This window comes from Lepus europaeus, chromosome 18, assembly GCF_033115175.1.
Source record: "Lepus europaeus isolate LE1 chromosome 18, mLepTim1.pri, whole genome shotgun sequence".
Classification (NCBI taxonomy): Eukaryota; Metazoa; Chordata; class Mammalia; order Lagomorpha; family Leporidae; genus Lepus; species Lepus europaeus.
In genome coordinates, this window is record NC_084844.1 from 992209 (window position 1) to 1020074 (window position 27866).

Consider the following 27866-nt stretch of genomic DNA (forward strand, 5'->3'; position numbering starts at 1 on the left):
TGCTCTAGGGTCCATGGTAGACCCGCAGGCGTTGGGGGGGTAGGCAGGTGCTGAGTCCCGATGATGGCAGGAAGGGCACGACAGCGGGCGGCAAAGAAGCCACACCCCGCCCTTGCTGGCTCACGGGAGGCCTGGATGTGGCTCTCAAAGGGGACCCTGCTTCCTTCTGTCCTTCACCGGCCAAAACTCTGAAATAGAGGCTGGTGCTGTGGTGCAGCGGGTAAAGCCGCCGCCTGCAGTGCCGGCATCCCATATGGTTGCTTGTTCGAGTCCCAGCTGTTCCACTTCCGATCCAGCTCTCTGCTATGTCCTGGGAAAGCAGTGGAGGATGTCCCAAGTCCTTGGGTCCCTGCACCCATGTGGGAGACCTGGAAGAAGCTCCTGGCTCCTGATAGGCTCAGCTTCAGCTGTTGCGGCCATTTGGGGAGTGAACCAGCAGATGGAAGACCTCTCTCTCTCTCTCCTCTCTCCCTGCCTCTCTGTAACTCTGCCTTTCAAATAAAAAATCAATCTTAAAAAACAAAACTCTGAACCAAGCCACCTGTCACCACCCGCCTGACCTCAGGGCCCTGGCAGAGGACAGGGGAAGGGACCCCGGGCTCAGGCAGGATGCTCACCTGGGGCCAGGCCACCTCGCCGGCTCAGCTGGTTAGTGGAGGTGTTGCCTGTTATCACCGGGACAAAAGTAACCCAGGTAGGGAGTTCTGTCCTCGAAGTGCAGCAGAGGAGCTGGTGCTGTGGCACAGGGGGCCGAGCTGGGGCCTGGGACGCCGGCATCCCGTGTGGCCATGGGTCAGAATCCTGGCTGTGGCTGCTCTGTCCCCAGTCCAGCTCCCTGCAGGTGCACCTGGGAGAGCAGTGGTGCCCACGTGGGAGACCTAGGTGGAGTTGTAGGCTCCTGGTGGCTGCCTGGCCCAGTCCCAGCTGTTCTGGCCATGTGGGGAGTGAACCAGCAAATGAAAGATCTCTCTGCCTTTTGGCTAAGAGCAAGTGTAGACCAATCTCTCCCCCTCTCTAACTCTGCCTTTCAAATACAAATAAATGAATGTTAAAAAAAAAAAAAAAGTGTAGTGGGACTTCCAGGCTCCAGCTGTGGGTTCGCGCACTGACCGTGGAGGGCGATGAACCGACGGCCGCGTTGCCCACGGGGCCACCTCCCCGTGTCGGAGGCGGTCGTCAGGGGCCAAGAAAGGAGAAGGGAGCCAGGTGAGGGGCCGCCGCAGGCCCGCCCCGTCCAGTCTGCGTCTGGAGCAGCCGCTGGTCAGCTCCGGACGCCGACCGGAAAAGCCACCGGGCGCGAGGCTTGCCCAGGGCCCTGGCTTCTCGCCCCCACCTTGCCGCGGAACCGCCTCCAGACCGCCCCGCTCTCCCTGCCGAGCGCCCGGCTCGGAAACGCCCGGGAGCACGGGGCGCTGCGCCCGGGACAGGCGCGGGGCTGCGGGCCCGACGCGCGCGGGGAACGGAGGACCCCGCCTGCCGGAGAATGATGCAACCGCCGCGTGGGCCGGCCGCGCCTCCCGATTGGCCGGCGCGCCGCGGCGGCACCGACGATTGGCTGATCCTGGGGAGGGCGGGCCCTGGGAGGCGGGGCCTGTGGGTGCCGCGTGGCGGGCGCGGCGCTGCCCGCGGACAGAGCGCGCAGGTGGCGGAGCTCGGGTCTTGCTCGGCTCCCGGCGGGGTGGGGGTTCCGGCGGGGCCGCCTCCCTGTTCCCGGCCTCTTGCTTTCCAGGAGGTTCGGGGCCCTGGGCACAGAGCGGGGACCCACCTCGGGGCCGGGGCGGTGGTCCAGCATCCGGAGACGTCTGAGCAGCGGGGCGGGGGCAGGGGTCGCCCCCACCGGAGGAGCGGCCAGGCCCGGCGCTGTCTGTCCAACTTCTTGCTCTCCGTCCTTGTCGGTCCCCGTCTCCTCTCGCAGCTGCCTCTAAACAGCCTGGGCCCGCTGGGAGGGTGGTCGCGCGGCCGCAGACACCATGAGCGTGGGCTTCATTGGGGTTGGCCAGCTGGCCTTGGCTCTGGCCAAGGGCTTCGCGACAGCAGGTAGGCCCAGGCCCCGGGCTGCGCAGGTGTTGCCGGCTCTTCCCTCTCCTTCCTGGAAATGGGGTGGGGGGAGGCGGAATTGGCCTTGAGAAACTCTGTCCCCCGCAGGTGTCCTGGCTGCTCACAAGATAATGGCCAGCTCCCCAGACATGGACCTGGCCATGGTTTCTGCCCTCAGGGTAGGTGGGGGACAGACAGTGGGTCCTTCAGGCCTGCCCTGATGGCCCGGCGCCAGGTAGGGGCTGTGCTGAGGGGACCCTGGGCCTCCCTCCTGCTCAGCACCCAGGGGTGGTCAGGTGTCCTGCTGACGGGAGGGTGTTCCTTTGCTGGGGCTGAAGTTTGAGTGGTGCCTGTGGGGCCACAGCACGGAGGCCGCACCCGGGGGCTGACTCCAGCTGCAGGTTGCTATGCTGGGTTTCAGATCCCAGAGTCTGGGCGTCCCTCCCCTAGCTGTGCCTGGGGGCTGCAGCCCAGGGGGGCAGGGCCCCAGCTGTGGCCTGTGAAAGGGACACATTTCAGAGCAGGACACCTGCACCGGTCCTGGGTGGGAGGGACCATTGAGGGGCGTCCGGCACCATGCCCCGGCCGCCCAGCCACGCTCCACCCCACACCCCAGCATCTGCCCCAGGGGCCCTAGGCTTGGGACGGGGTGGGTGGGGGGAGCCAAGGCGAGGCCAGACAGCCCCGGGTGCTCCTGCAGACGTTGGGGGTGAGCCTGACACCCCACAACAGGGAGACGGTGCGGCACAGCGACGTGCTCTTCCTGGCCGTGAAACCGCACATCGTCCCCTTCATCCTGGACGAGGTTGGCCCCCACATCGAGGGCAGGCACATCGTGGTGTCCTGCGCCGCGGGCGTCACCATCAGCTCCGAGGAGAAGGTGGGCGCGCAGGGAGCGGGGCGCGCCCCAGGCGTCGGGAGCCCCTGCCCCCTCCGGAACGGGCTGATTCCTCCTGCAGAAGCTGCGGGAGTTCCGGCCGGCCCCCCCGGGTCGTCCGCTGCATGACCAACACGCCCGTGCTGGTGCGGGAGGGGGTGACCGTGTACGCCATGGGCACCCACGCCCAGGTGGAGGACGGCCGGCTCCTGGAGCAGCTCCTGGGCAGCGTGGGCTTCTGCACGGAGGTGGAGGAGGACTTGATTGACGCTGTCACCGGGCTCAGCGGCAGCGGCCCCGCCTACGTGAGGCTGGGGGCGGGGCAAGTCCCTCGGACTTCAGGGCCCTGGGAGGGCCGGGCTCCAAGGCTGTGGGACAGCCACTGCCCCCTCCACCTCCTGCCTGCTCCCAGCCCAGGGGAAGAGGGGGGGCTGGGACGGTGGCTCAGGGCACCTCCTCCACAGGCCTTCACAGCCCTGGATGCTCTGGCTGATGGCGGCGTGAAGATGGGGCTCCCGAGGCGCCTGGCCGTCCGCCTTGGGGCCCAGGCCCTCCTGGTCAGTGCGGTGGGGGTCGGTCCTGCTGGCCCCAGGAGGGTGGGGAGTTGGCAGGTTCTGTGGCTGGGAGCGGGGCCCTGTAGCTGTCACAGCCCCCATCTCTGGCTGCAGGGGGCGGCCAAGATGCTGCTGGACTCAGGACAGCACCCAGGCCAGCTCAAGGACAATGTGTGCTCCCCCGGCGGGGCCACCATCCACGCCCTGCACGTGCTGGAGAGCGGGGGCTTCTGCTCCCTGCTCATCAATGCTGTGGAGGCCTCCTGCACCCACACTCGGTGGGCCCCGCTGCCCCCAGCCCCGCCCCACAGTGTGCTGAGCGAGGAGGAGCTGCAGGGTCCCCAGGGTCACCGTGGCAGGTCCCCACCTCCGCCCATGTCCTGTGAGGAGGCCGTGTCCATGTGTGCACCCGAGGCCTCCTCTAGCGTGCTGGGAGCTGGGCCAGAGGGGCAGTCGGGCAGGGGCGGGAGCCCCTGTGGGCCTGGTCACACCACTCTCCCTGGCCTTGCTGGCCCAAGCAAGTTAGACAAGCAGGAGGCACGGCAGCGTCTCAGTGCCGTTGCTGACATGACCTGGCCCCCCCCCCCCCCCGCACCTGGCCCCAGGTGCGGCCAGGACTGGGAGCGCTGTCCCGAGTTCAGGTGGGCAGGATGGACGGGAGAGTTTCTCACCGCAGTGCCGGCTGTGTGGTCCAAACGGGCAGACTTGTGATGGCTCCGTGCGGGCCTGGCCCCCAAGCACAGCTTGCACGGCCGGGCAGTGAGGGCCTGGGGCTCTGAGGTGAGGGTGGCGGCCTCAGAGGGAGGCGGGCCCGGGCCTAACTCCTTGCACCTCCCCAGCGAGCTGCAGTTCATGGCTGACCAGGAGACGGTCTCGCCAGCGGCCATCAAGAAAACTGTTCTGGACAAGGTGACGCTGGACTCCCCTGCGGTGGCCTCGCTGTCCCCATCTGGCCACACCAAGCCTCTGCCCCACAGTCTGGCACTGGCAGACAAGGACTGACTCTCTGGGCTGCCCCTGTCCTGCCATCCACTCCCTCTTCTGGCTTCAGGCTCCTGCCCTGGAGGGGGTCTCTAGCCCCAAGCTTCCGTGGCCCAAGGCCAGGGTCAGCCCAGTTCAGCGCCAGGAAGGGGGCGTGTCACTTCCCCTGGGGCTCCCTGTGGCCCATGAGAGCCCCCAACAGGGATGGATCCTCCAGCCTCCACCTCCCCACCTTCCGTTTCCACCCCAAACCCAGCAGCTTCCTCTGCAGCTCGGCCCAGAGGGCCTTCACCCCCTGCACCCCAGCATCGGGCCTGGGCTTGGCCCTTCAAGTACACAGGCCCAAGGTTCCCTCTGGGAAGACTGGAGGATGAAGTCCAGTCCCCCTCCTGCTCTTCCTGCCCTCCACTCCCAAGGGGACCTGCCCCGTGCAGAAGGAACAGGGGTCCCAGGCATCCTGGGCCCACAGAGGGGCCCTGGCCAGATGCCACGCTCTGGTGGTCCCATTAGACAGGGAGAAGGGGCTCCTCGGTGGCCTTGCTGCGGCCCCTGCACACCTGGGTGCTGCGCACCCCGGATGCACCACCTTCTTCCCAGCCTTGCGGTTAAATAAATGGGTTTCCAGCCCCAGAGCCTGGCCTTGTGACTTTGTCTGCACAGGAGCACAGCCGGGCAGCCACCCTGCAGCCTCAGGTCCCAGGGGGAGCAGGGAGCAGGGGCTTCTGGGGAGGGGGCGCAAGCCGGCCTGAAGCGAGGCTTGGCTGCTTGGCTCGCCGCGCTGTGGCAGGGCCGCCGGCCCCTGCAGCCCCCACCCTCCCAGCGAGTCAGCTGCAGGTGTCAGCTGGGCTGATCCTGAGGGGCTGGGGGAGTCCGGGTTCTCCGGCAGAACCAGCGGCCACACGCGCACACACGCGCACACAGGTGAGGGCTTGTTGGAAGAAAGTGCCTCAGAGTCGAGGTTGGCAGTCGCACCTGCGGGGCGGGCAGGCAGGGCGAGCCAGGGCTGTGGCTCAAAGGACGCAGATGGAGTCCAGGGCAGTCCGCTGGGGACGGCTGGTCTCTGTTACGGCCCCCTCTGCCTGGATGGGGGTGCCCTGCGCCATGACTGACGTCAAATTCACACATGAAGTAGGCAACTGGGGAAGCCCTGGAGGTGGGAGGAGCTGTGGGGCCCTCACAAGGGGCGTGGACGGTTTCTGAGTGCGGGGACGGTGAGGTGGACGTGAGGGACTGGCTGGCATCTGGGAGTGTGCAGGGGGTACCCAGTGAGGACCAAGACCTGGGACTCCAGGGCAGGCACGGGAGGCCCTGTGGGGACAAGACTGGTCTTCCTGTCCACCTCTGTGACTGCTGCCAGAGGCCTGGCCCCTCCTCACGTACCCAACGGCCACCAGGCCTGGGCACGAGGGCAAAGTGAAGCTGTCAGGGTGGGACCTGCAGCCCAGGAGGGGAGGGGACTCCAGGCCCACGCGAGCCCCTCCTAGGGCACGGGCTCCCGTGCTGTGTGGGCAGAAGTGAGCTCCTGGACGGGCAGTGAATTCCCGGCCTCAGGGTGGGGAGTACCCAGTCACCCCTCCCCTGACAGAACACCTGTCCAAGCAGAGACCCCGGCCCAGCCCACACGCCTGCCCCAGGCTCTAACTGCTCCCCCCCAGCCCACACGCCTGCCTCAGGCTCTAACTGCTCCCCCCCAGCCCACACGCCTGCCCCAGGCTCTAACTGCTCCCCCCCAGCCCACACGCCTGCCCCAGGCTCTAACTGCTCCCCTCCAGCCCACATGCCTGCCCCAGGCCCTAACTGCTCCCCTCCGGCCCGCCTGTCCCGGGCCCTAACTGCTCCCCCCCAGCCCGCACGCCTGCCCCGGGCCCTAACTGCTCCCCTCCAGCCCGCACGCCTGCCCCAGGCCCTAACTGCTCCCCTCCAGCCCACACGCCTGCCCCAGGCCCTAACTGCTCCCCTCCAGCCCACACGCCTGCCCCAGGCCCTAACTGCTCCCCCCCAGCCCACACGCCTGCCCCGGGCCCTAACTGCTCCCCTCCAGCCCACACGCCTGCCCCGGGCCCTAACTGCTCCCCCCCAGCCCACACGCCTGCCCCGGGCCCTAACTGCTCCCCTCCAGCCCACACGCCTGCCCCGGGCCCTAACTGCTCCCCTCCAGCCCACACGCCTGCCCCGGGCCCTAACTGCTCCCCTCCAGCCCACATGCCTGCCCCGGGCCCTAACTGCTCCCCTCCAGCCCACATGCCTGCCCCAGGCTCTAACTGCTCCCCTCCAGCCCACATGCCTGCCCCAGGCCCTAACTGCTCCCCTCCAGCCCACACGCCTGCCCCAGGCCCTAACTGCTGGCCTCCGGCCGCCTGCCCCGGGCCCTAACTGCTCCCCCCCAGCCCCAGCCCGCACGCCTGCCCCGGGCCCTAACTGCTCCCCCCCAGCCCGCAAGCCTGCCCCAGGCTCTAACTGCTCCCCCCCAGCCCGCATACCTGCCCCAGGCTCTAACTGCTCCCCTCCAGCCCACATGCCTGCCCCAGGCCCTAACTGCTCCCCCCCAGCCCGCAAGCCTGCCCCAGGCTCTAACTGCTCCCCCCCCCAGCCCGCACACCTGCCCCAGGCTCTAACTGCTCCCCTCCAGCCCACATGCCTGCCCCGGGCCCTAACTGCTCCCCTCCAGCCAAGGCCAGACTCGCTGAGCGTTGCGGGCTGAGGGGCCCGCAGGGCACTGGGTGCTCACGGTGGGCAGAGTCCTGGCCACTGGCGAGCTGGACGGTGGCTGAGGGGGCCGTTCCTAGACCTGGAAGCCACCCGCCACAATCAGGCAGGACAGAGGCAGGCGCTCGGCATAGCGGTTGGGTCACTGCTGGCAATGCCTGGGTCGAGTCCCGGCTCCACCTCTGATTCCAGCTCCCAGGTGACGGCTCCAGTACCTGGGCCCCTGTCACCCACGTGGGAGACCTGGACTGAATTCTGAGCTCTGGCTTCGGCCTGGCCCAGTCCTGGCTGTTGCAGGCGTTGGGGGAGTGAACCAGCAGGTGGGAGGTCCCTGCGTCTCTGCCTTGGAAATGTAAGAGGACACAGCTTGGAATGGGTCTCATTGCCCTGTCCAGTATGCTGGGGAGGCCTGGTGGAAGAGCTGCCCCTCTGCTCGGTCCAGCTGCTGCCCGTTTGCTGGTCTGCCTGGCTGGGTGCTGGCCCTGCCCACCTCTGAGCGCTCTGCCTCAGGCCAGGCTGGCTTAGGCTCTGGGCAAGGAAAGCCCAGAGGGAACCTTGTGTTGTGACCCTGGCTCTGACCCTGAGCCCCGGACCTCCCGGCAGAGTCAGGCTGTGGCTGCTGTGTCCCTGGAGGACCCAGCGGAGGGGGTGAAGGCCTCCCACCCTGAAGCCGCTCACAGGGACGCCTGCGTGGACAGCGAGGCTCCAGGCCCCTGTGCATGAAGGGCCGCTCTGGACAGAACAGCCCCGGGCCGGCCTTGTGCAGTGGGCGGTGCTGGCACCCGTGGCCAAGGGCTGGGAGTCCCCACGGTGCTGCTGCTGATCCAGCTCCCACCTAATGCACCTGGGAAAGCAGCGAGTAATGGCCCAAGTGCCCCTGCCGCCACGCGGGAGACCCAGACGAAGTCCCGGGATCCTGGCTTTGGCCTGGCCCAGCCCTGGCTGTGTGGCTGTCTGGGGAGTGAACCAGCAGATGGAAGGCCTCTCTCCTCTCTGCCTTTCAAACAGACACATCTTTCAACAATAGCTCTTTAGCCTCATCCGCCGTGGCCCAAACTCTGCTGCCCCAGTGTTTCAGGGACAAGTGTCCAGGACCTGTGTGGGGAGTCTGCCAGGGGGTTCTGGGACAGATGAGGGGACGTGCGTGGCTGGGCCCCCTAGGCCCTGGAGCTGCACCGGAGTCAGGTCCTGGCTGGCTGGCCATTCCAGTGACAGGACACGAGCCCCCCACCCAGCACCACACAGGGCAGCTGGACCCCTGCACCCCGCAGGACAGAGCGTGGGCACCTGTCCCTCTCTTGCCTGCTCTCAGAACTGACCCCAGGGCCCAGGGCTTCTCTCTCTACAGGAAGCAGTCCCAGCACCTACGGCCCCCACTGGCCTCTCCCGTGGCCCGGTGGCCACACCCATGCCTGCCTGTTGCGGCTGCTGAGTGGGGGTGGGGGGGTGGGGAGTGGACGGATGTCCAGCAGCAAAACTGAGTCGGAGATGAGATGAGCGTCCCAGGCATCTCCCACGCACTGGTCGGCGGCAGGGGAGGGCGAGCTGCCTGGGCTGTCAGCAGCGGTGGCCCCTGGCGTCCTGGTCCAGCGTCTCCCAGCACAGAGAGCAGCGAGGGCACACACGGGTCTTGACCCGGCTCTCCGTCACGACTAGCCCCCTGCCCACGACCTCGGGCCTCAGACCAGCGGCCACGGAGCTCCGATTCCCACCGCGAACCCGGCTCCCGGCTGCCCCCCCTCCCCCCGGAGCCTGGACCCAGCGTCCAGGAGGGGTGAGGAGCAAGCTCTGAGACCAGGGACGCACTTGTGGGGTGAGTCGCTGCGTTTTCTACAGAAAAACCCGAGGCTTTACAAGTCGCGCCGTCCCGCGTGGACACCCCACCCCGCCAGGGACCCCGCGCGGCCCCGCACAGCAGCTGCAGGTCCTCCTGTCGGCCCCTCCGCGGCGCCCGCACCTCCTCACCTGCCTGGCTGTGCACCTGAGCAGGGAACAGAGCCGAGCGCGCCCCCCACCCCGCCGCGCGGCGACTTCCCGTGGGAACGACCGGCAGCGACGTCTCCCCACAGCGAGGGCGGACGCGGACCCGGGGCCGGGCTCTAGACAGGCGCCGGCGGCCCGGGGCAGGGCCCGCGCCGTCCACTCCTCGCGGGCGCGCAGCGGGGCCGGCACCTGCGCCCTGCACCCCTGGGCGCGGGCTCGCGCTCCCCGGGGTCGGTCAGCACCCGGACCTCGGACTGGCGGGGGCGTGGCCGGCCAGGGCGCGCGCCCGGACAGTCCCGCGAGCCCCCGCCGCCGCCCGGGCGCGGCGCGCGTTGCCAGGGGCGACGGCGCCCGGGCTGCGCAGGCGCAGGGCGACGCGCCCCGCCCCCGCCGCCGCCGCCGCCGCGCCTTCCCCTTTAAGCTCCGGCCGGCCGCGTCGCCGCTTCATGAATGGAGCCCACGTGACCAAACATCATGTGACGTCTGTGGAGCGGCGGCGGCGGCGGCGGCGGCGGATCCCGAGCCTGGTCCGGCCCGGCCTTCGCAGAGCGCTCGGCCCGGCGCGCGAGGCGGCGAGACCCCCCCCAGCCACGGGCCCGGACCCCCGGCGCCCGCCCCAGCTCGGCGCGGCCTCGGAGCGCGCGCGGCTCCGCCCCGGCCCCGGCCTCGGCCCGCCGGGCCCGCAGTGTGGTGAGTGTGGCGGGCCGGGCGGCGGGGGCGGCGGCGGGGCCCGCGCCGGGGCGGGGCCGTGGCCTGGGCGCGCCGCGCGCCCTCCGGCGGGCCGGGCCTCGACTTCCCCTGCCGCGGGAGCCGGGAGCCGGCCCCGGCCGCGGGAGCCCGGGCGCCCCGCCGGCGACGCGGAGGCCGGGCGGGGCGTGCGCGGAGCCCGCGCGGCGAGGCCGGGACGTCCCGGGGCGCGGCGCGGCGGCGGGGCCGGGCGGGGCCGGGCGGGGCCGGGGTCGGCGGGGGGCGCGGCCGCCGGCTCCTCAGGTGCGTGGCGGCCGCGCGCGGCGCGCAGGGCCCCGGCGGCCGGGCGGGGGCGGCGGGAAGACCCTGCCCGCGGGCCCGGGCTCGGCTCGCGTGCCAGCGCCGCGACCTGCTGAGTCATCAGCATGAGGTCACTCGGAGCTCCTGCTGGCGCGGGGCCTCGGGACTGGAGAGGCCGGCCCGTCGCGGGGGAGGCGCACGTGAGGATGAGCGCGAGGCCGGCGTGGCCAGGCGGAGGCCGCGGCCGCGTTGCGGGCTTCCTGCGGGGCGGAAGGTCGAGCCCCTGGCGAGATCGGTGCTGGGCCCACGTTCGGGGCAGTTCCCCAAACTGGGGAACAGCTGGGGGTGACGGGAGGGGAGGGGCCTGGTGGGCCGAGCTGGCCGCTGGAAGCCCCTGGATGGGCAGCCCCTGGGCTCAGAAGAGAGGAGTGAGCGTCCGGGGCCGCAGGGGAGGGCAGGGAGGAGGCAGCAGGACCTGGCAGGGGAGCCAGTGAGCGGGCCGCGGCGGGAGCTCAGGATGCGTCCTTTGGGGTGCAGCAGGTGGGTTAGTGTGGACGCACAGGCGGAAGCATCGGGTCCCAGACACCCAGGGGTTGTCCCCGGCGAGGAGGGGTCTCAGCGTGGTGTGTGGGCTGGCAGCTAAGAGGCCCGAGGGTGGTGTGGCTGCGGTGCGGTCTGGGGGGCCAGGGAGGCGGACAGAGCTCACCTTCCCACTGCTTCCCTTGCCCAGGGTTCGTGGCCGTGGCGTGGTCGCACCCAGACACCGCGCAGCACGGCGCGCTGGTGTCGGTGCCTCACCCTCCGGCAGGTCTTGGGCTGCGATTTTGCGCGGGGTCCTGGAAGGGCTTCCTTGAGGCTCCTCGGTCACGCGTGCTCTGGCGTGAATGGAGCTGCAGGGCTCGGGTGGGGGTAGCAGGGCATCGGGGCCGGCCGGCCTGGGTCTTGTGGCCACTGGAGTGTGCCGGGCAGGGTGCCCAGGGGCAGTTGGTCCTGGAGGAAGGGCAGGAGCTGCCCCACCCCCTTTCCTTTCCTAGCTCTCAGCTGAGTGGGTGGCCCAGGGTCCCCCGTGGGTCTGGCAGCAGGGGACAGCAGCTCTAGCTCTGAGCAGCCCTCAGGATGGAGAGGATGGGCTGGGGGGCCTTCCACTCAGTGCAGCCTCCGGGACCCCCCTCTGGCTCAGACAGGTCCTTGAGCCAGCCTTCTGCGCCGTCCCCAGGGGCCCCTCTGTGCCTGGAAGGCTGGAGGCGCCAGTTTTGCCGAGGCCCTCCCCCACGGTGTGTGCGCACACACACGCACACGCGTGCACACCTTGGATCGGAAGGCGCCTGGCTGCACTGTGCTGAGCTCAGGCCTTCTGTAGAGGGCGGAATCTGTTGAGGAGGCACTTTTCCCAGCCCAGCGCCGCGCTCGGCACTTTTCTGTGTGGTCCCCTCAGGAAGCCGCCGCTGTCATTGTGTGGTCGTGGGGGAGGGACACCCCCATGCCCAGGCAGCAGTGAGGGCCGGGGCCGGCCTGCAGGCCTCCTGACCTCCAGCTGTGGGCACCCCATCCCCATCCTTCTTGGGGTCCTGGCTCGGCCCCACCCTGCCTTTTGCCTGCAGCCGGACTCCTGGCCAGGCCTGGCTCCAGCGGGGTCTCCACCCCTGGGGAACATGGGCCGTCTGGCCAGCCACACTGTGGTTCGCCTGGTGGGGTGAGCCGGCCAGGAGACTGTGGCCCTCCTCCCCGCCCACCTGTTTACCTGCCTGCATCTAACCTGGAGAGCAGTGGGAGGGGCGGGCTCCGGGAGGGGGTTCCTGGGGTGAGGAGCTCCAGGTTCCTTGGCAGGGGTTCAGAGAGCGGACAGTGCAGTGTGGTACTCAGAGGCAGCTGGCGGGGGAGCGGTCTGGGCCCTGGGCTGTGGGTGCAGGCCCAGGCAGGGGACCACAGAGCAGCCGGTGACCTGCCCGTCAGTGAGCAGGCCCCAGGGCCCTTGTGAAACGCCCTGGCCAGGGTGGGGCAGGGGCGCAGGAAGCTGCAACCCAAAGCCACACGGTGGTTACTCCCTGGGCCAGGAGGTGGACAGAGCGGGCTGGAGGGCCTCAGGCTAGGCTCTCAGTCGGGTCGCTGCTTCCAAGGTGTGGGGCTCCCCAGCTCATCCCGCCATGGGAGCCAGGCTGGATGACCCGCTCCCAGCTAGCGGTCCCCGGGAAACTGGGAGGCCCCTCACCCTGCCCCATTCCCGGTGGGGACAGCAGGGGCTTTGCTGCTGTGGGAGGTAGGATCTTAGGATGCACAGGCAGGCGCCCCCACCTGCTGTGGCCCGGCAGCCTCCCCGGCCCCCCGGCCCCAGCAGCGGGGCTCCTGGGCGGCTGTTGGCTGGCGGCCTCGGGAGTGCCGGCAGCGAGGGCGGGCCGCGATGTGCTGAGTCAGCGTGACTGGCCAGGAACAGCCGAGCTCGGGGCAGCGCTGGGGTTATTTTTAAAGCTCCCGGCTTCCTCCTGGGCTTGCCCCTCCTGTGTCTCGGTGCTCCTCACCTCCCTCTGCCCCTTTGTCTTGCCCCTGGTTCCCTGGGAGAGGAGAAGCGGCCGGGAGTGGGCAGGGCCTGGGCCCCTGGGGAGGAGAGGCTCCTGACCACTGCCCCCTGCCTTGCAGAGTGCCTGCTCGCTGTGCCCCCCGGGTTATGACGACCCCCAGTAAAGGAAACAAGGCCTTGAAGGTGAGCCGCTGGGGAGGGGGCGTCTTGGGCCAGGGCGGCGGGGGGGCGGGCGCCTGTGCGTGGCTGTGACCCTGTCCCTTGTGGCCCCCAGGTGAAGAGGGAGCCGGGCGAGAATGGCACCAGCCTGACCGACGAGGAGCTGGTGACCATGTCCGTGCGGGAGCTGAACCAGCACCTGCGGGGCCTGTCCAAGGAGGAGATCATCCAGCTGAAGCAGCGCCGGCGCACGCTCAAGAACCGCGGCTACGCCGCCAGCTGCCGCGTGAAGCGCGTGACGCAGAAGGAGGAGCTGGAGCGGCAGAAGGCGGAGCTGCAGCAGGAGGTGGAGAAGCTGGCCTCCGAGAACGCCAGCATGCGGCTGGAGCTCGACGCCCTGCGCTCCAAGTACGAGGCCCTGCAGAGCTTCGCCAGGACCGTGGCCCGCAGCCCCGTGGCGCCGGCGCGGGGCCCGCTGGCCGCCGGCCTGGGGCCCCTCGTCCCCGGCAAAGTGGCCGCCACCAGCGTCATCACGATAGTGAAGTCGAAGACGGACGCCCGGTCGTAGGGACGCGCGCCGTTGCCCAGCGGGTCTTCCAGGGGCCACCAGGCACGCGTGGCGGCGGCAGCCCTGCCCTGCCCCTCTCCCCTCCCCTTCTCCCCCACTCCTCGCCCCTCCCCTCCCTGCAAAGCACAACCCGCACCCCCGGGGCGCCGGGCTGAGCCCCTTTGATCTCCTGTCGTCGTGTGTTCTGTGCGTTGCGATTGGTCAGCTTGGCGCCCCCAGCCCCCTCTGTGCCGAGGTCGCACGGGCCTGGAGTCCAGAGCTGGCCCTGCGGGAGTGGACGGGGTGTGGGGGGAGGCAGCGTGGGCTTCCCTGGGTGGGCAGGGCTGCTGTCTGCCCTCCCTTCTCAGGGCCCGCAGGCTGCCAGCCAGAAGGGTGCTGGGGGCCCTCCTCTCCGCAGGCCCACGTGGGCAGCTCGGTGTGGCCCGGCAGGCGGAGGTGGGCTCTGCCCGGGGAGTGGTGGGCTGCCAGCCCGGGCACCTGACCCCTGCACTGAGCAAGACCAAACCAGTGGTGTGCGCGTGTGTGGAGGGCGTGTCCTGTGTCCTGCCTTGGGTCCGTGTCACTGTTTACATGAGCTGTTTGTGTGGTTAGATAGCCCTTTATTTAAAAGAGAGAAGTTCCTTTTACGAAGTTATTAAATTATATGTTTAAAAGTTAAAGAAAAACAAGAGCTGCAGAGTATTTATAAAACTGTCTTTTAAAAAAAAAGTCAGAACATTTGACCATATAAATGGAAAAGGAAGAAAGTATAACAGAAACTTTGCTAGTTTAAAAAAAGAAAAAACAAAACAAAAAATCCCTTTCTTGTAAACTTACGGACAACTCTTTGTGGCTGTTGGAGTTTAGTTTTTATATACACAGAGTTATCAGACATTATTTATAAAACTTAGTTTTAAAAAAGACAAAAAAAAAAAAAAAAAAAAAAAAGGCCGCAGCGCCGCCGCCGGGGCCGCCCTCTTTGGTATCTTTTGCAATTGTACCGAAAGTGACTTACGCCTTCGCCCTCCCCGCTTCCGTCTCTTGCCGGTGCCGTGGTGTCGTCCGTGCCTGGTGAGGTTTTGTGCCGCCGTCAAGTGCTGGTGCTCCTGGTGACCTTTGACCTGTGAGTCCTGTGCGTTCTCCGTGTGCGTTTTTTGGATTTGGTTGTGTTCTTGCTTCTGCTGACGTGCTGGACCTGGGCCGTGCCAGGGCCGCGCCAGGGCCGCCAGCCTGGCCTCTTCGCTCGTGAGGTGGGGGAAGGGGTCTCCCCCACCGTGTTGCTTCCACACCTCTGGCCCTGGGTGGCAGCATTGCCGGGACCAGGGAGTCACCGTGGGTGCCCCTGGCTGTCTTCCGCCTGGGCTCCAGCCCTGGCCCTGCCCCTGGCCTCCCTGGGGGGCCGCCCACCACCTCTCCTGAACTGTGCGCAGCGGGCGCTGCTTCCAGGCAGCATGGCGTGGGCCCCGCCTGGAGCACCCCTAGGGCCTGGGCATCGCCACCAGGGCCAGACAAGGGCTGTGAGCTCGGGGCTGGGTCCCGTCCCTGTTCTCTGCCTGTCCGTGCCGGCAGCTCAGGGCCACGGACCTTCCTCCCACCTCCCTGCGGGGCCTGTGTCTTCCAGGGGTCACGGCTGGACTCTCACAGGTGCTTCTGCCTGGCCCAGCTTTCGGCCGAAGCTGCCGGCCTCCAGGCCTGGTTCAGCAAGCTCCCGTGGGCGCGGGGGTGCCCAGAGTGCTACCCGAAAAGGCCGCAGCCCCGTCTGGCCACGTGGGCCTCTGGCCGGGGCTGTCGATATCGTCCTGGGACAGCCTGGACCCCTGGGAGGCACAGGAGATGAGAAGCTGACCATTCAGGTTTCACCTGGCAGGCAGAGGCGCCTTAGCCTGGAGGGCCACCCGTGCCGTCCACCCCTGGGTCCCGACAGGCCCCTGTGTGTTGGCTCCAGGGGCTCGGAGGCCCCCCTGCATAGACCCAGGGTGACCTGCGGAGCAGGGGAGCGCTGGCTGCCACAGAGTCGCTGGGGCGTCCTGAGCCCCGGGTCTGCCTCTGTGTGGCTGGAGCCCAGACATGGGCCTGGGGTAGGCATGGCAGCCCTGAGCTGGAATCCGCAGGAAAGGGGGAGCCTTGCAGGAGCAGGGCCTGGCCCCTGGTGTCCCTGCAGCCGCGGCCCGGGAGGGAGGGTGTGAGTGAGGAAGAAGAGCAGGGCAGGGTGCGCTCGCGGGGCCTTGATCCGGCCCACGGGGGCTTCTGGGCTTGGCGAGGCCGCGCGCTGGTTCCCGTCCCCTCACTGCAGCCCCTCTCCCCTCACCCTGATTTCTCGGCAGTAGATTCTGTGTCCGCGCGTGGCTGTGTGTGTCCTGGGTCATGCTGGGTCTGTCTCCCACCGTGAGGGTGTTGTGTTCTCTCTTCTCACCTTTCCCCCCGACACGGCGAGTGGAGGGCTGCGGCCGAGGCCGGGCCTCCCGAACCTGTCCGCCAAGTGAACCCTAACCCGCGCCTTCCCTCCTGCCTGACGCCGCCCCGGCCCCTCCTGATCCCGGACAGACACGTCGATGTCCCAGGAGCAGGGCAGTCCTCCCCGGGCAGCGTGGCCCGGGCTCCCTGCTGGCTTCAGTGGGTCTGTGCGCCCCCCCCCCCATGGTCGGCGTCGGGGCCCATCGCTCTGGGGTGGTGGTCAGGCCCTGTTCCTGCTGCCGCCTCTCTCGAGCGGCCGCTTGGCCAGAACTCCCGTCCACGGCAGGGCAGCCCGCTGCACATTTCCGCTCTGGGATCCTGTGAGTTATTTTTTTAGGCTGTGGTTTGGTGAAAGGAACCAACACATTAACGATTTTTTCCCCCCAGAAGCCACTGAGTGACTCCTCCTGGCACAGGTTCGGCTTCCTGCTGGCTGTCTGGTCTCGGGGCAGGTGGGAGAGCAGACTGTGTCGTCGGTGCCACGCAGGCAGGCGTGTGTGTCTGGGGCTCAGGGCCCCTCCTGCCTCTGGGCTGTGCGCGTGGCACCTGCTGGGCCGGCTGCACGCTTCCCACTGCACGCCCGCGGCAGCAGCTTTGAGAGCCGGGGTGGCTTTGCGCGCCTGAGCTGGAATGGCAGAGCGCGGCCCCTCCCCTCAGCCCCAGCCCCTGCCCGCCCCTCCTCCCACCCGTTCAGTTCGCGAGTCCCTGAAGCCTTTAACCAAGCGCAGTCGCTGTGGACAGCCTTCTCCCGGTGACCCTGGGCAGCAGGACGAGGGCTGCTTGCGCGTGCGGGCCATGTGGGGTCCGTGCGGTTGATGGTGACCCCCCGCTGAGGGCCGAAGCCGGGAGAGGTGACCGGGGGTGTCCTGGGGTCCGCAGGGCGGGTGGGGGGCTGATGCAGAGCTAGGGAAGGGAGGTGCCCAGGCGACCCGCAGTGGGTGTGGGGCTTGCGTGGGGGTGGGCCTGTCCCCGGGGCCCCGCGCAGTATTTATTGCTAAGTTATTGTCCAGGAGGGGCGGCCCTGGGCCTGGCCGCCGGTATTTATTGCTGTACATAGTGTATGTTTGTGATATATAAGGTTTTCTTTATTTTGTATATGATCAATAAACACCTTTTAAAAAGAGATTGGCAGGTGCTTCCTTGGGGGCGGGGCGGCGGGCGGGGCAGGAAGGGCGGGGCGGGGCGCGCGCGCATGCGCCCCGGGCGGCCGCCGGCGAGGCGGAAGCGGAAGCCGGAAGCGCCGGTCTCCGCGGGGAGCGATGGCAGCCGGGGGTCTGGGCCGCTCGGAGCGCAAGGCGGCGGAGCGGGTGCGGAGGCTGCGGGAGGAGCAGCAGCGGGAGCGCCTCCGCCAGGTAGGCCGCCCGCCCACGCCGTACCCGCGCCCGCTGCGCGCGGGGCCGCCTCTCACCGCCCGCCCGCCCGCCCGCAGGTGTCCCGCATCCTGCGGAAGGCGGCGGCCGAGCGCAGCGCCGAGGAGAGCCGGCTGCTGGCCGAGAGCGAGGACCTGGTGACCGAGCTGCAGGGCCGGCGCCGGCGGCGGGAGGGGCTGAAGCGGCGGCTGCAGGAGGCAAGTGCGGGGCCGCGCGGGCGGGGCCGGGGCGGCGGGCGCGGGCTGAGCGGCTCGCGTCTCCGCAGGTGTGTGACGACCCGGACGAGCTGCGGAGGAAGGTGCGGGAGCTGGCCGCCGCCGTGCGCAACTCCAAGCACTTGGTCGTCTACACGGGCGCGGGGATCAGCACGGTAGGGAGGCGCGCGCGGCCCAGACCCACACTCGCCCGGTCGCGCTGGACCGGAGCGCCGGGGGGCGGGCGTGGGGCGCCCCCTCCTGGGACACTGACCGCGCTGGACGCGGCGCTACTCGGCTTGCGGGCCCGGGTGTGCGGGCAGAGCTGTCCGCAGTGGGAGGCGGACAGGCAGCAGGGGAGAAGGGCGTGGGGCCGCCGACGACGGGGGATGGGGCAGTGGGAGCTTTGCTGGACGGGGGCGGCCCGCAGGTGGAGGGGGAGGCACTGTGGGTACCAACAGGCCAGGGCCCAGGGTACTAGAGAGCGCTTCCTGCTGAGCCTGGCACGGGGAGCCCCGTGTACGGGGGCTCCCGTCTCCACCGCGAGTGGGACGATCCAGCCCGGCGTTCTTGAGCCGAAGCCCGGTGGCCTCTGAAAGCAGCCTGTGGCTGGGCGGTGTGACCTCAGTGTCGGGGCCCCTGGAGCCGGTGGGCACTTCTCAGAGCTCGGGCTGCCTGGGGAGATGGGGCTTGTGCAGGAGGGGCCCTGGCAGTCTTCTGTGTCCTTTGCTGGACGGGGCGATGTCAGGGGGTGGGTGCACAGGCCGTCCTGTCATTGTTCAGGCGGGGAAGGGGCCGTTCAGAGCCCTGTGCAGTCCTCCCTCCGTGCGAGACACGGCACTGTGCTGTGGCGGCTCTCGGGGCACGGGGGCCCGGGAGGAGCGTGAGGAGGGAAGCCGTACCGGGGTGCAGCTGCTGGGGCTCAGGCCGGTGGGCAGTCTGGCGCCCCCCTGCAGGGTTTCTGCCTCCCGGCAGTGCCGCTGGCCCACTGGGCTTATCTTTTTCTGAGCACACAGGCAGCCTGCATCCCAGACTACCGGGGCCCCAACGGCGTGTGGACGCTGCTTCAGAAGGGACAGAGCGTCAGGTAAGGGGCTCGGCTCGCCGGCCTGCGTGGGTGGAGCAGGCAAGCCCCCAGGCCTGCAGGTCCTCACCCCACTTTCCCTTCTGCCCGGCAGCGCTGCCGACCTGAGTGAGGCCGAGCCCACCCTTACTCACATGAGCATCGCCCGACTGCACAAGCAGAAGCTGGTAAGAGCCAGACGGGGCTGGCAGGCAGCCCAGGCGTGGGCGCAGGACCCCGGGCGCTGCCTCGGGCTCAGGGGAGTGGCTGCACCCTCTCTGTGGGAGGAGTGCATGGTGACCCCCAAGGCAGAACTGCAGCCCCTCCTGGGAGCCACCCCCTCCAGGGCATCCTGGCCCAGGGTTGCTCAAGGCCACTCCTCCCTCGCTGCACCCCATGGCCCTTGAGAGCCTCCCGGGCACGGGGAGCCAGCGAGTAGGGGGAGGGTCCCCCTCTGCCCAGGCCCTGGAGTGAGCGTGGATCTGGGCAGTGGCCACACCTGCCCTGTGGGAGCCCCGAGCTGCGTCGCAGACGCACGCTTCGCTTGCCCCTAGGCTGCTCCAGGCCTGGCACTCTGCGGGCTGGGCCTGCCGTGAGCTTAGCTCCCCGAGGTTTCCTGTGGGGTCAGGGTTGTCGCTGGGCTCAGAGTGGCTCCCCTGCAGGTGCAGCACGTGGTGTCCCAGAACTGCGACGGGCTCCACTTGCGGAGCGGGCTGCCGCGCTCGGCCATCTCGGAGCTGCACGGGAACATGTACATCGAGGTGAGCAGTCGCGAGGGCGGGTGGGCCGGGCCGGAACCAGCGCCCCCGCTCACTGGAGCCTGTCGTCCGCCCCCAGGTCTGCACCTCCTGCGTCCCCAACAGGGAGTACGTGCGGGTGTTTGACGTGACGGAGCGCACCGCCCTCCACCGACACCAGACCGGCCGGGCCTGCCACAAGTGCGGGACCCAGCTCCGCGACACCATCGTGCACTTCGGGGAGCGGGGGACCCTGGGGCAGCCTCTGAACTGGGAGGCAGCCACTGAGGCCGCCAGCAAAGCAGACGCCATCCTGTGTTTAGGGTCCAGCCTGAAGGTAGGCGCTGAGAGCCCGAGAGCTGCGGGCTGGGGTCGCACCCCTGCTGCTGCAGCCATGCATCCCGTGCATGTGCTGTGTCTGTCCGTCCGTCTGTGCAGGTTCTGAAGAAGTACCCACGGCTCTGGTGCATGACCAAGCCCCCTAGCCGGCGGCCCAAGCTCTATATCGTGAACTTGCAGGTAAGGCAGGTGCTCAGGGCGGGGCCTGCTCCAAGGCCTGCACACCTGACCCGGGGGCCTGGCCGGGCTTCCTGCCCATGCACCCTGGCGGGCAGCAGCTGGTGGCTCTTACTCCAGCCCCTGCCACCTCCAGGTCGCGTTTTGGGATCCTGGTGTTAGCCTGGCCAGACTGTAGGCGTTCAGAGAGTGAACCAGCAAATGGAATCTCTCCGGTTCCTCCCTGCCTTTCAAATAAAAATGGAAATAAATGCCTTAAAAAAAAAAAAAAGTCAGAGACGTAGCAGGCTCACGTGTCCCGGAGGGAGGCCCCTGGGGAGGAGTGCGGCGACTTCCTCACTGCCCTCCCTGCCCACAGTGGACCCCAAAGGATGACGGGGCGGCCCTGAAGCTGCACGGGCGGTGTGATGACGTCATGGGGCTGCTCATGCAGGAGCTGGGCCTGGAGATCCCCCCCTACAGCAGGTGAGTGGGCACCGCCGTGCAGCCCCGCTGCCGTCTCTGCGCCCGGTGCCTCCAGAAGGGACCCAGCCGGGGCCCCCAGGAGCCCCTGTGCGCCTGTGCAGGCCCGCCCTGGCGGTGAGCGTGGAGCCGGGGTGGTCGCCGAGGAGCCCCTCTGCAGGCCCCGCCCTGGCGGTGAACGTGGAGCCGGGGTGGTTGCGGAGGAGCCCCTGTGCGCCTGTGTAGCCCCCGCCCTTGGCAGCGAGTGTGGAGCCGGGGGTGGCCGTCCAGGAGCCCCTGTGCGCCTGTGCAGCCCCCTCCCTGGCGGTGAGCGTGGAGCCGGGGTGGTCGCCGAGGAGCCCCTCTGCAGGCCCCGCCCTGGCGGCGAGCTTGGAGCCGGGGGTGGTCGCCAAGGAGCCCCTCTGCAGGCCCCGCCCTGGCGGCGAGTGTGGGGCCGGGGCGGGGCGGTCGTCCAGGAGCCCCTGTGCGCCTGTGCAGCCCCCACCCTGGCAGCGAGTGTGGGGCCAGGGGCGGTCGCCCAGGAGCCCCTGTGCCCCACCCTGGCGGCGAGCGTGGAGCCCGAGGTGGGGCGCCGCCCCAGCTGCTGCCCGCCTGCTCCCAGACCGCCCGGTTGCAGAGGTCCGAGGGGGTGTGGCCGTGGCCGTGGCCGTGGCGTGGTTCGGGAGTGGCTGTGTGGGGAAGCTTAAGCAAACGGAACGCGGAGCTCGCGGTGTGTGTATTGAGTGAAAAGTTTACACTTTTTTTCTCTGTGAATTTCCAGGGTCTTATAGGGGAAATCAGTAACTTCTTTTAATCAAAGGGTTCAAGAGATTAAGGATCCCTTCACCTTCGGGGCCTGGCAATCCTGTATGTTACGTTCGTGGTGTCTGTCCTGTGGGCCTGCCGTGTGCTGTCGTTTTGTTTTCACATTAACTTAGCTCATTTCTTTTAAAAGTGCTTCTCTGTATCTTAAGTTTCTGATCTGTGGTTCTGCATCTCAATCAACACATGATTCCACGGTGTAGTGTGTAGGCCACGCCGCCTAGACAGGCCGGGAAGGGAGCGGGTCGGTGGGCGCGCCCCCAGCCCTGCAGGCGGGAGGTGGGCCAGCGCTGGACGGAGGCGCTGACCGAGCACGCTGAGCCCCGACGAGGCCGGACCTGCGGGCGCCGACGCGCAGGAGGGCGAGGCTGGGGGGCCGGGAGGGGCGTGCCCCGGGCGCCCGGCCGGCCTGACGCGGCGCCCCCTTCTCGGTAGGTGGCAGGACCCCATCTTCTCCCTGGCGACGCCGCTGCGAGCTGGCGAGGAGGACAGCCACAGCCGGAAGCCGCTGTGCAGGAGCCGGGAGGAGGCCCCGCCGGCGGACCGCGGCGCCCCGCCCAGCTCGGCCCCGGTCCTCGGGGGCTGGTTCGGCAGGGGCTGCGCCAAGCGCACCAAACGGAAGAAAGTGACGTAGCCGGCCTCGGCGGACACGGAGAGCGCCCTGCAGCGGCCGCAGCCGCCGAGCGGAACCCCGGGGCGGCGTCCAGATGTCCACGCGGCCGTGTCCCACGAGGACGTGCAGGCGGAGCCGCAGGGAGGGCCGCGGCCACTCGGACCCGGCCTCGGAGGCGCGCGCTCCGCTGGCTGCAGCCTGGCCGGTCTGCGGTCACGCAGCGGGCCGGAGCCCGGGCGCTCTGCGGACTCTGGCCCCCATTAAACGCCTCCAGCCTTCCCCGCGTCCCGCTGGCTGCTTCTCCGAGCGAACCCCCGACGGACCGCGGCGGAGGCGGCCCCGGGGGTTGGGAGTGGGCGGAGACGGAAGGGCCGCGAGGGGGCGGGGCCCGGGCCGCGCGACGCCGGCCATTGGCCGCGTGCGGTGGGTGGGGGCGCGGCCCGCGGGGCTGGGTGTGGCTCCGGCCTGGCGGCGTGCGCCATTGGTCCAGCGCGGCGGGTGAGGCCCGCGTGACGGCAGCTGCGCGTGCGCGGGGCGGGGCCGCGGGGGCTGGCGGCGGCCGGGAGCTGGCAGGGCTGCGCCGGTGCTACGGGCCATGATCCGCAACGGGCACGGGGCGGCGGGGGTCGCCGAGCGGTCGGGCCCAGGGGGCCGGCGCGCCGTGCGGGTGTGGTGCGATGGCTGGTGAGCGCGAGCGGCGGAGGGCGGGCGGGTTCTTTCCGGGAGTCACGCGCCGGCGGTTGCCGGGGGCCCGGGCCCTTCCCAGGACGTGACTCGGCTGCGGCGGCCGGCGGGAGGCGCGGGGCCGCAGATCCCCGGGGCCCGGCTGGCGACGGCGGCGCGGGCAGGCCCGGCAGGGGCCCCGGCCGCGGGAGACCTGGAACCCGGCGGGCTCCGGCTCCCGCGTGTCCCGCGGTGCTCTCGGGCGAGGCCGACAGGGGGCGCCGTCGGGGCTGTCGGCAGGTGGGGCGCCGGCGCCTGGCTCCCGCGGAGTCTCGGGCCGACCTGCGCTCCTTCTCGCGCCTGGAGTCGCCTGGGGAGCAGGAGCCAGGCCTCCTGTCGCGGACTCTGACCTTGGCCTGTGCTGCTCGGCCACCGCGGCTGGACCCAGCTCCGCCCTCGTCCCGCGCCGTGCTCTCCCCGGTCCAGCCCGCCCCGCGGGCACGTGAGCCGGAGCTGGCCGGGCCAGTGCGCGGCTGCCTTACCTGGGGTGTGTGGGGAGCGGTGGAGGGCCGGAGGGTGCGGAGCGGGGGCTCCGTGTAGGGCCTGCGCCCCCTCCCTGGAACAGCAGAGGTAGCTTTGCACCTGCTGGGGGGAGGCAGAGCGGAGGGGGCGGCGTAGCGGGTTAAGCCGCCACCTGCACCGCTGTCCGCTCCGCTTACGAGCCGGCTCCCTGCGGACGCGCCTGGGAAGGAGCCGAAGGTGGTCCGAGTGCTCGGGCCCTGCACCCACGTGGGAGACCCGGATGGAGCTCCGGGCTCCTGGCGTTGTGAGCCAGCAGATGGAAGTGCTCTCTCTGTCACTGTGCCCTTTGAAAAGCTAAGTAAATAATTTAAAAAAGAAAGAAAGCCACAGCAAAAAGGCTCCCCCGTGACCAGGTGTGGACTTGAAGCTAAAACCTCTAGGCGCAGGTGGGGGAGAGCAGGCAGGTGGTGCCGCTCCTGGGACCACCTGGGAGGGAGCCGGGTTTGCAGAGCGAGGATTCCTGGGCCTGGGGTTCGTGCTGCGTGTGTTGTCCAGGGCCGGCCGGCCGTCTCGGCTCCACGGAGTTCAGCTCCAGTGGTGTTAGAATATTCGTGTATGTGGCCAGGGGAGATGTGGGGCCCGGAGTGTGGTCGCAGGGTGGGCCAGAGCCCGTGCCCCCGCCAGGCCTTGGTGTCCCAGCACCCCTGCCAGGCCCAGCTCTGGGGTGTCCAGACGTGGAGAGCTGAGGGCCTGCCCACCCCGTCTGTCGCCACAGCTATGACATGGTGCATTATGGCCACTCGAACCAGCTGCGCCAGGCGCGGGCCATGGGCGACTACCTGGTCGTGGGCGTGCACACAGACGGTAAGCAGCAGGGCCAGGACGTCCTTTCCTGGAGGGCAGTTGTGGGTGCCAGGGCTTAGAGAGGGGGCCGGCCAGCCGGCGAGCAGTGCGATTCCTGAACACAGTGCCCCTGCTGTGCTGCCCACTGCCCTGAACCCCTGACCTGGCTCCCAAGATAGGCAGGGACCGAGTGCTCTGTGCCCGGGGTACCCCCAACTCCTGGGACTCTGGCCAGGTACAGAAGCTGTGACATATGCAGGAGGCATCCCCAGCCCCGTGTGGGCAGAGCGCCCCGTGGGCGGAGCCTGCCGGGTCCTGGGCCACGGCCTCCTGAGGGAGGAGTGGGGCCAGCAGGGCGCAGGGGTCACCTCGTGCTTCTCCCCGGACCTAGAGGAGATCGCCAAGCACAAGGGCCCCCCCGTCTTCACTGAGGAGGAGAGGTACAAGATGGTGCAGGCCATCAAGTGGGTGGACGAAGTGGTGCCCGCGGCGCCCTACGTGACCACGCTGGAGACGCTGGACAAGTACAGCTGTGACTTCTGTGTCCACGGCAGTGAGTCGCTCGGGACCAGAACTCGGGGTGGGGGCACCAAGCCCTCTGTGCATCCAAGAAAGCTCTGGGGCCTCCTGGGGAACCAGCAGGAGGGCGGGCCGGGGCCGAGGGTCCTGGTGTGTGGCTGAGAACCCTCGTGCTGTGTGCACCACCCCCAGACGACATCACGCTGACCGTGGACGGCCGGGACACCTACGAGGAGGTGAAGCAGGCGGGGCGGTACAGGTGAGGCACCTGCCGCTCCCGGGCCAGGGCTGGGACCAGAGGGAGCCACGGCCCAGGCTCCAAGGCTGCTGGGAGGCGGGGCATGGGCAGGGCGCGGGCAGCTCAGGGTGGCCTCCCAGTGGGAGCCCAGCCCCACTCTGTCCCCTAGAGAGTGCAGGCGCACCCAGGGCGTGTCCACCACGGACCTCGTGGGCCGCATGCTGCTGGTGACCAAGGCCCATCACAGCAGCCAGGTGAGCCCCCTCCGCCCTCCCCTGCCCTCCGCTCCCCCAGTCCTGGGGTCAGCCGCTCTGAAGGCCCCAGTCCCTCTGCCCTTCTGTGCAGGAGCTGTCCTCTGAGTACCGGGAGTACGCAGACAGCTTCGGCAAGGTGAGTGTGGGCCTGGCGGGCAGGGATCGGGCGCGGGGCTCCCTGCCACACACCCTGACCTTCCCGGGGGAGAGGTCAACCCAGAGCTGCACCCGGCCCCCTCCCACATGCTGACGGCCAGCTGGTGGACGCCCGCCAGGAGGGAGGGTGGGCAGGTAGGAGGTGCACCAGCAGGCCCATTGCCACGGCCACTGCTTAGAGGAGCAAGGACTGCCCACAGACAGGTGGCCGCTAACCAGTGGCCTGGTCCTCTCTCCCTTTATAGCCCCCCCACCCGACACCCGCCGGGGACACACTTTGCTCAGAAGTCTCCCAGGTGACCAGTGGCCTCAGGGTGCTGCGTCCCCACCTCCTCCTGGTGGTTGGTCGCTGGGCTGTGGTGCTGACCGCAGTGCCTGCCGTGGCCACACACGGAGCCATGGTTCCACCGTGGAGGGGCTTCGTCTGGCCTGGGGGTAGCTGTCCCTGCCCCCACCCCATGCCAGGTGCCAGCCTGGAAACGGCTCTGAGCTGGGCCTGCCCGCCGCGCCCCGTGCACCTGCTCCCAGCACCCCACACTTGTGACAGGCAGGGCCCCTCGGTGGGGCTGGGGAAGGGAGGCACCCTGCAGGCCGCTGCTGCTGACGGTGCCTCTCTCGGCCTGCAGTGCCCTGGGGGGCGCAGCCCCTGGACGGGGGTGTCCCAGTTCCTGCAGACCTCCCAGAAGATCATCCAGTTTGCCTCCGGGAAGGAGCCGCAGCCAGGAGAGACGGTCATCTACGTGGACGGCGCCTTCGACCTGTTCCGTATCCTCTGCCGGCTGCTGCTCCACACGCGCACACAGTGGCCAGGGCTGGGGGAGGCCGGGGGCAGCAGGCGCCTGCCTGCGCTCCTCCTCTGTTCTCGCTTCTTAACCTGGGGCAGACATCGGGCACGTGGACTTCCTGGAGAAGGTGCACCGGCTGGCGGACAGGCCCTACGTCATCGTTGGCCTGCACTTTGACCAGGTCACTGCCCTGGGGTCACTGGGCAGAGATGGCCGGAAGAGGTTGGGCCACAGAGCCCCGGAGGGGTCCACCCTCCTGCCCAGGGTGTCTCCATGAGGGTGGGCACCTTCCCCAGTGTCCTCCCGTGAGAGCCAGCTGGGCGGGAGCTTGCCAGAGCCCACAGGCTGAGCCCGCGTGCTTGCGCCTAGGAGGTCAATCGCTACAAGGGGAAGAACTACCCCATCATGAACCTGCACGAGCGGACCCTGAGTGTGCTGGCCTGCCGGGTGAGTGCGGCTGCCGGGGCTGGGCCCCTACAGTGCCCGCCCACGGCCACTTGGATGCCCTTGGCTCCTAGCAGTCCCCGAGGGGCCCAAGGGACCCAGCTACTCTGCAACCTCGGGCCTGGCCCGGGTGGGACTGAGTGGCCTGTGCCCTCCCTCCACAGTACGTGGCGGAGGTGGTGATCGGGGCCCCGTACGCGGTCACGGCTGAGCTCCTGGCTCACTTCAAGGTGAGCCTGCGCGTGGTGCGGGGGGAGGACCAGGCTGGCCTTGGGCTGTGGTCAGTGGCGGCTGCGCCCTGACCCACTCCTCCCCCAGGTGGACCTGGTGTGTCACGGGAAGACAGAGATTGTGGCCGACAGGGACGGCTCGGACCCTTACCAGGTGGGTGCTGGCCGTCACCGTGTCTGGAGACGGGCACACACGGTGCGACCGCCGCCCCGGGGCTGGGCAGCCAGCAGGTCCCTGCTTTAAGGAAAGGTCCTCGTCTCCGCTCTGGCCCCCAGGAGCCCAAGAGGAGGGGCATCTTCTGTCAGATCGACAGTGGCAACGACCTCACCACGGACCTCATTGTCCAAAGGATCATCAAGAACAGGTGAGGCTGCCCAGGTGTGGGGGGGCGCTGTGGGACAGGTGAGTGCTGCCCAGGTGTGGGGGGGGCGCTGTGGGACAGGTGAGGGCTGCCCAGGTGTGTGGGGGGGCACTGTGGGACAGGTGAGGCTGCCCAGGTGTGTGGGGGGGCGCTGTGGGACAGGTGAGGCTGCCCAGGTGGGGGGGGGGGCGCTGTGGGACAGGTGAGGCTGCCCAGGTGGGGGGGGGCGCTGTGGGACAGGTGAGGCTGCCCAGGTGTGGGGGGGGCGCTGTGGGACAGGTGAGGCTGCCCAGGTGTGGGGGGGGCGCTGTGGGACAGGTGAGGCTGCCCAGGTGTGGGGGGGGGCGCTGTGGGACAGGTGAGGGCTGCCCAGGTGTGTGGGGGGGCGCTGTGGGACAGGTGAGGGCTGCCCAGGTGTGGGGGGGGGGGCGCTGTGGAGGCACCAGTGGCGGGATCCCTGCCCAGCTCACCCCGGCCCGTCCACCAGGTTGGAGTACGAGGCTCGGAACCAGAAGAAAGAAGCCAAGGAGCTGGCCTTCCTGGAGGCCAGGAGGCAGCAGGAGGCACAGCCCCCCGGGGAGAGGGACTGAGGCCCAGGCTGCGGCTCCTGGAACCCTCCAGTGGCCTGGCTGCCTGGAGTGCCCGTGGGGAGGCCCTCGGAGAGGGTCCCGTCCAGCACAGCAGCCCAGGCGGGAGGAGCAGAGGCGCTTGCACCCCCTTCTCCCCTGGGACGGCGATGCCCACCCGCCAGCTGTGGGTGGAGGCAGAGGGCTCTGCCCGGGGAGCCCCTGGGTGCAGACTGCGGCACCCGTGCCTGGCTCCAAGAAGACGCGCTCGGCCTGCTGCCAGCCTTGCCACCCGTCCCTGACTGGCTGCCATCCATCTCTGGTGCCATCCAATAAAGCCTGGTGCGCAGTGCTGCGTGGGGCTGTGGGCTCTGCGGGATGCCCAGCGTGGAGAGGCCCAGGGCAGCCTGCTCCCTCCCCTCCGGGAAGGTGGGCCTGCCACCAGTGTACCCACCCCAGGCAGCTGGGCATGGGACTCTAAGGCCCTTCCACTCCCCTTCCTGCTCCCCACCCTCGGGGCTCAGCTCCGGCAGAAGTGGGGACAAGACAGGGGCCCCAGGGCCAGAGCCGGTGAGGGAGATGGGGAGGCTGAGGGGTAGTTCCCCCACCCCCAAACCCCATGCCCAGTGCTTAGGACTGTGGGAGTGGAGGCGCTGGGGGGACCCTCTGGGGCAGTCAGGGGGCATCTTTGAAATCCAGGCCAGGTTTAAGCCAGTGGATGTGCCGCC

The 27866-nt window shown here is 69.2% G+C and overlaps 4 protein-coding genes across 10 annotated transcripts; all 4 read left to right on the forward strand.

The window, feature by feature from the left end:
* Nucleotides 1-1652: 1652 nt before the first annotated feature.
* Nucleotides 1653-5068, forward strand: PYCR1 (pyrroline-5-carboxylate reductase 1). The gene is given in 8 exon segments (XM_062216089.1): nucleotides 1653-2037; nucleotides 2146-2216; nucleotides 2738-2917; nucleotides 2997-3020; nucleotides 3022-3219; nucleotides 3379-3471; nucleotides 3583-3746; nucleotides 4308-5068. Coding segments are annotated over 8 exon segments (960 nt in total). The 5' UTR covers nucleotides 1653-1970; the 3' UTR covers nucleotides 4471-5068.
* Nucleotides 5069-9762: 4694 nt separating this feature from the next.
* On the forward strand, nucleotides 9763-16919 carry MAFG (MAF bZIP transcription factor G). 5 transcript variants are annotated; one of them, XM_062216300.1, is made up of 3 exons: nucleotides 9763-9828; nucleotides 12760-12823; nucleotides 12915-16919. In XM_062216300.1, exons 2-3 carry the CDS (start codon nucleotides 12788-12790, stop codon nucleotides 13365-13367), a joined length of 489 nt encoding a protein of 162 aa, XP_062072284.1. In that variant the 5' UTR covers nucleotides 9763-9828; nucleotides 12760-12787; the 3' UTR covers nucleotides 13368-16919. The 5 variants fall into 5 exon arrangements, with proteins under 5 accessions (XP_062072284.1, XP_062072286.1, XP_062072287.1 ...); XM_062216302.1 differs by lacking the exon at nucleotides 9763-9828 and adding an exon at nucleotides 10110-10128; XM_062216303.1 differs by lacking the exon at nucleotides 9763-9828 and adding an exon at nucleotides 10252-10325.
* A 115-nt stretch (nucleotides 16920-17034) lies between these two features.
* On the forward strand, nucleotides 17035-21836 carry SIRT7 (sirtuin 7). 2 transcript variants are annotated; one of them, XM_062215874.1, is made up of 10 exons: nucleotides 17035-17152; nucleotides 17230-17367; nucleotides 17436-17540; nucleotides 18381-18451; nucleotides 18543-18615; nucleotides 19090-19188; nucleotides 19265-19501; nucleotides 19603-19683; nucleotides 20039-20145; nucleotides 21379-21836. In XM_062215874.1, the coding sequence occupies exons 1-10, from the start codon at nucleotides 17060-17062 to the stop codon at nucleotides 21575-21577; spliced, it is 1203 nt and encodes a 400-aa protein (XP_062071858.1). In that variant the 5' UTR covers nucleotides 17035-17059; the 3' UTR covers nucleotides 21578-21836. The 2 variants fall into 2 exon arrangements, with proteins under 2 accessions (XP_062071858.1, XP_062071859.1); XM_062215875.1 differs by lacking the exon at nucleotides 21379-21836 and adding an exon at nucleotides 20903-21218.
* A 272-nt stretch (nucleotides 21837-22108) lies between these two features.
* PCYT2 (phosphate cytidylyltransferase 2, ethanolamine) lies at nucleotides 22109-27490 on the forward strand. 2 transcript variants are annotated; one of them, XM_062215789.1, is made up of 14 exons: nucleotides 22109-22240; nucleotides 23517-23605; nucleotides 23976-24137; nucleotides 24296-24362; nucleotides 24511-24595; nucleotides 24687-24731; nucleotides 24997-25047; nucleotides 25378-25516; nucleotides 25635-25717; nucleotides 25906-25983; nucleotides 26145-26210; nucleotides 26299-26364; nucleotides 26487-26575; nucleotides 27060-27490. In XM_062215789.1, the coding sequence occupies exons 1-14, from the start codon at nucleotides 22152-22154 to the stop codon at nucleotides 27160-27162; spliced, it is 1212 nt and encodes a 403-aa protein (XP_062071773.1). In that variant the 5' UTR covers nucleotides 22109-22151; the 3' UTR covers nucleotides 27163-27490. The 2 variants fall into 2 exon arrangements, with proteins under 2 accessions (XP_062071773.1, XP_062071774.1); XM_062215790.1 differs by lacking the exon at nucleotides 24997-25047.
* Nucleotides 27491-27866: the final 376 nt, after the last annotated feature.

What these genes read in the sequence shown, in the direction of transcription:
- MAFG (XM_062216299.1), top strand. Translation starts at nt 10,643, where the DNA reads ATGCGTCCTTTGGGGTGCAGCAG. An exon ending in CGTCCTTTGGGGTGCAGCAG is followed by an intron (nt 10,666 to 12,759) that starts GTGGGTTAGTGT and finishes CCTGCCTTGCAG; the next exon opens with AGTGCCTGCTCGCTGTGCCC. An exon ending in AAGGAAACAAGGCCTTGAAG is followed by an intron (nt 12,824 to 12,914) that starts GTGAGCCGCTGG and finishes TGTGGCCCCCAG; the next exon opens with GTGAAGAGGGAGCCGGGCGA.
- PCYT2 (XM_062215789.1), top strand. Translation starts at nt 22,152, where the DNA reads ATGATCCGCAACGGGCACGGGGCGGCGGGGGTCGCCGAGCGGTCGGGC. An exon ending in AAGCAGGCGGGGCGGTACAG is followed by an intron (nt 24,363 to 24,510) that starts GTGAGGCACCTG and finishes TCTGTCCCCTAG; the next exon opens with AGAGTGCAGGCGCACCCAGG. An exon ending in TGAGTGTGCTGGCCTGCCGG is followed by an intron (nt 25,984 to 26,144) that starts GTGAGTGCGGCT and finishes CTCCCTCCACAG; the next exon opens with TACGTGGCGGAGGTGGTGAT.
- SIRT7 (XM_062215874.1), top strand. Translation starts at nt 17,060, where the DNA reads ATGGCAGCCGGGGGTCTGGGCCGCTCGGAGCGCAAGGCGGCGGAGCGG. An exon ending in TGAAGCGGCGGCTGCAGGAG is followed by an intron (nt 17,368 to 17,435) that starts GCAAGTGCGGGG and finishes GCGTCTCCGCAG; the next exon opens with GTGTGTGACGACCCGGACGA. An exon ending in GACTGCACAAGCAGAAGCTG is followed by an intron (nt 18,616 to 19,089) that starts GTAAGAGCCAGA and finishes GCTCCCCTGCAG; the next exon opens with GTGCAGCACGTGGTGTCCCA.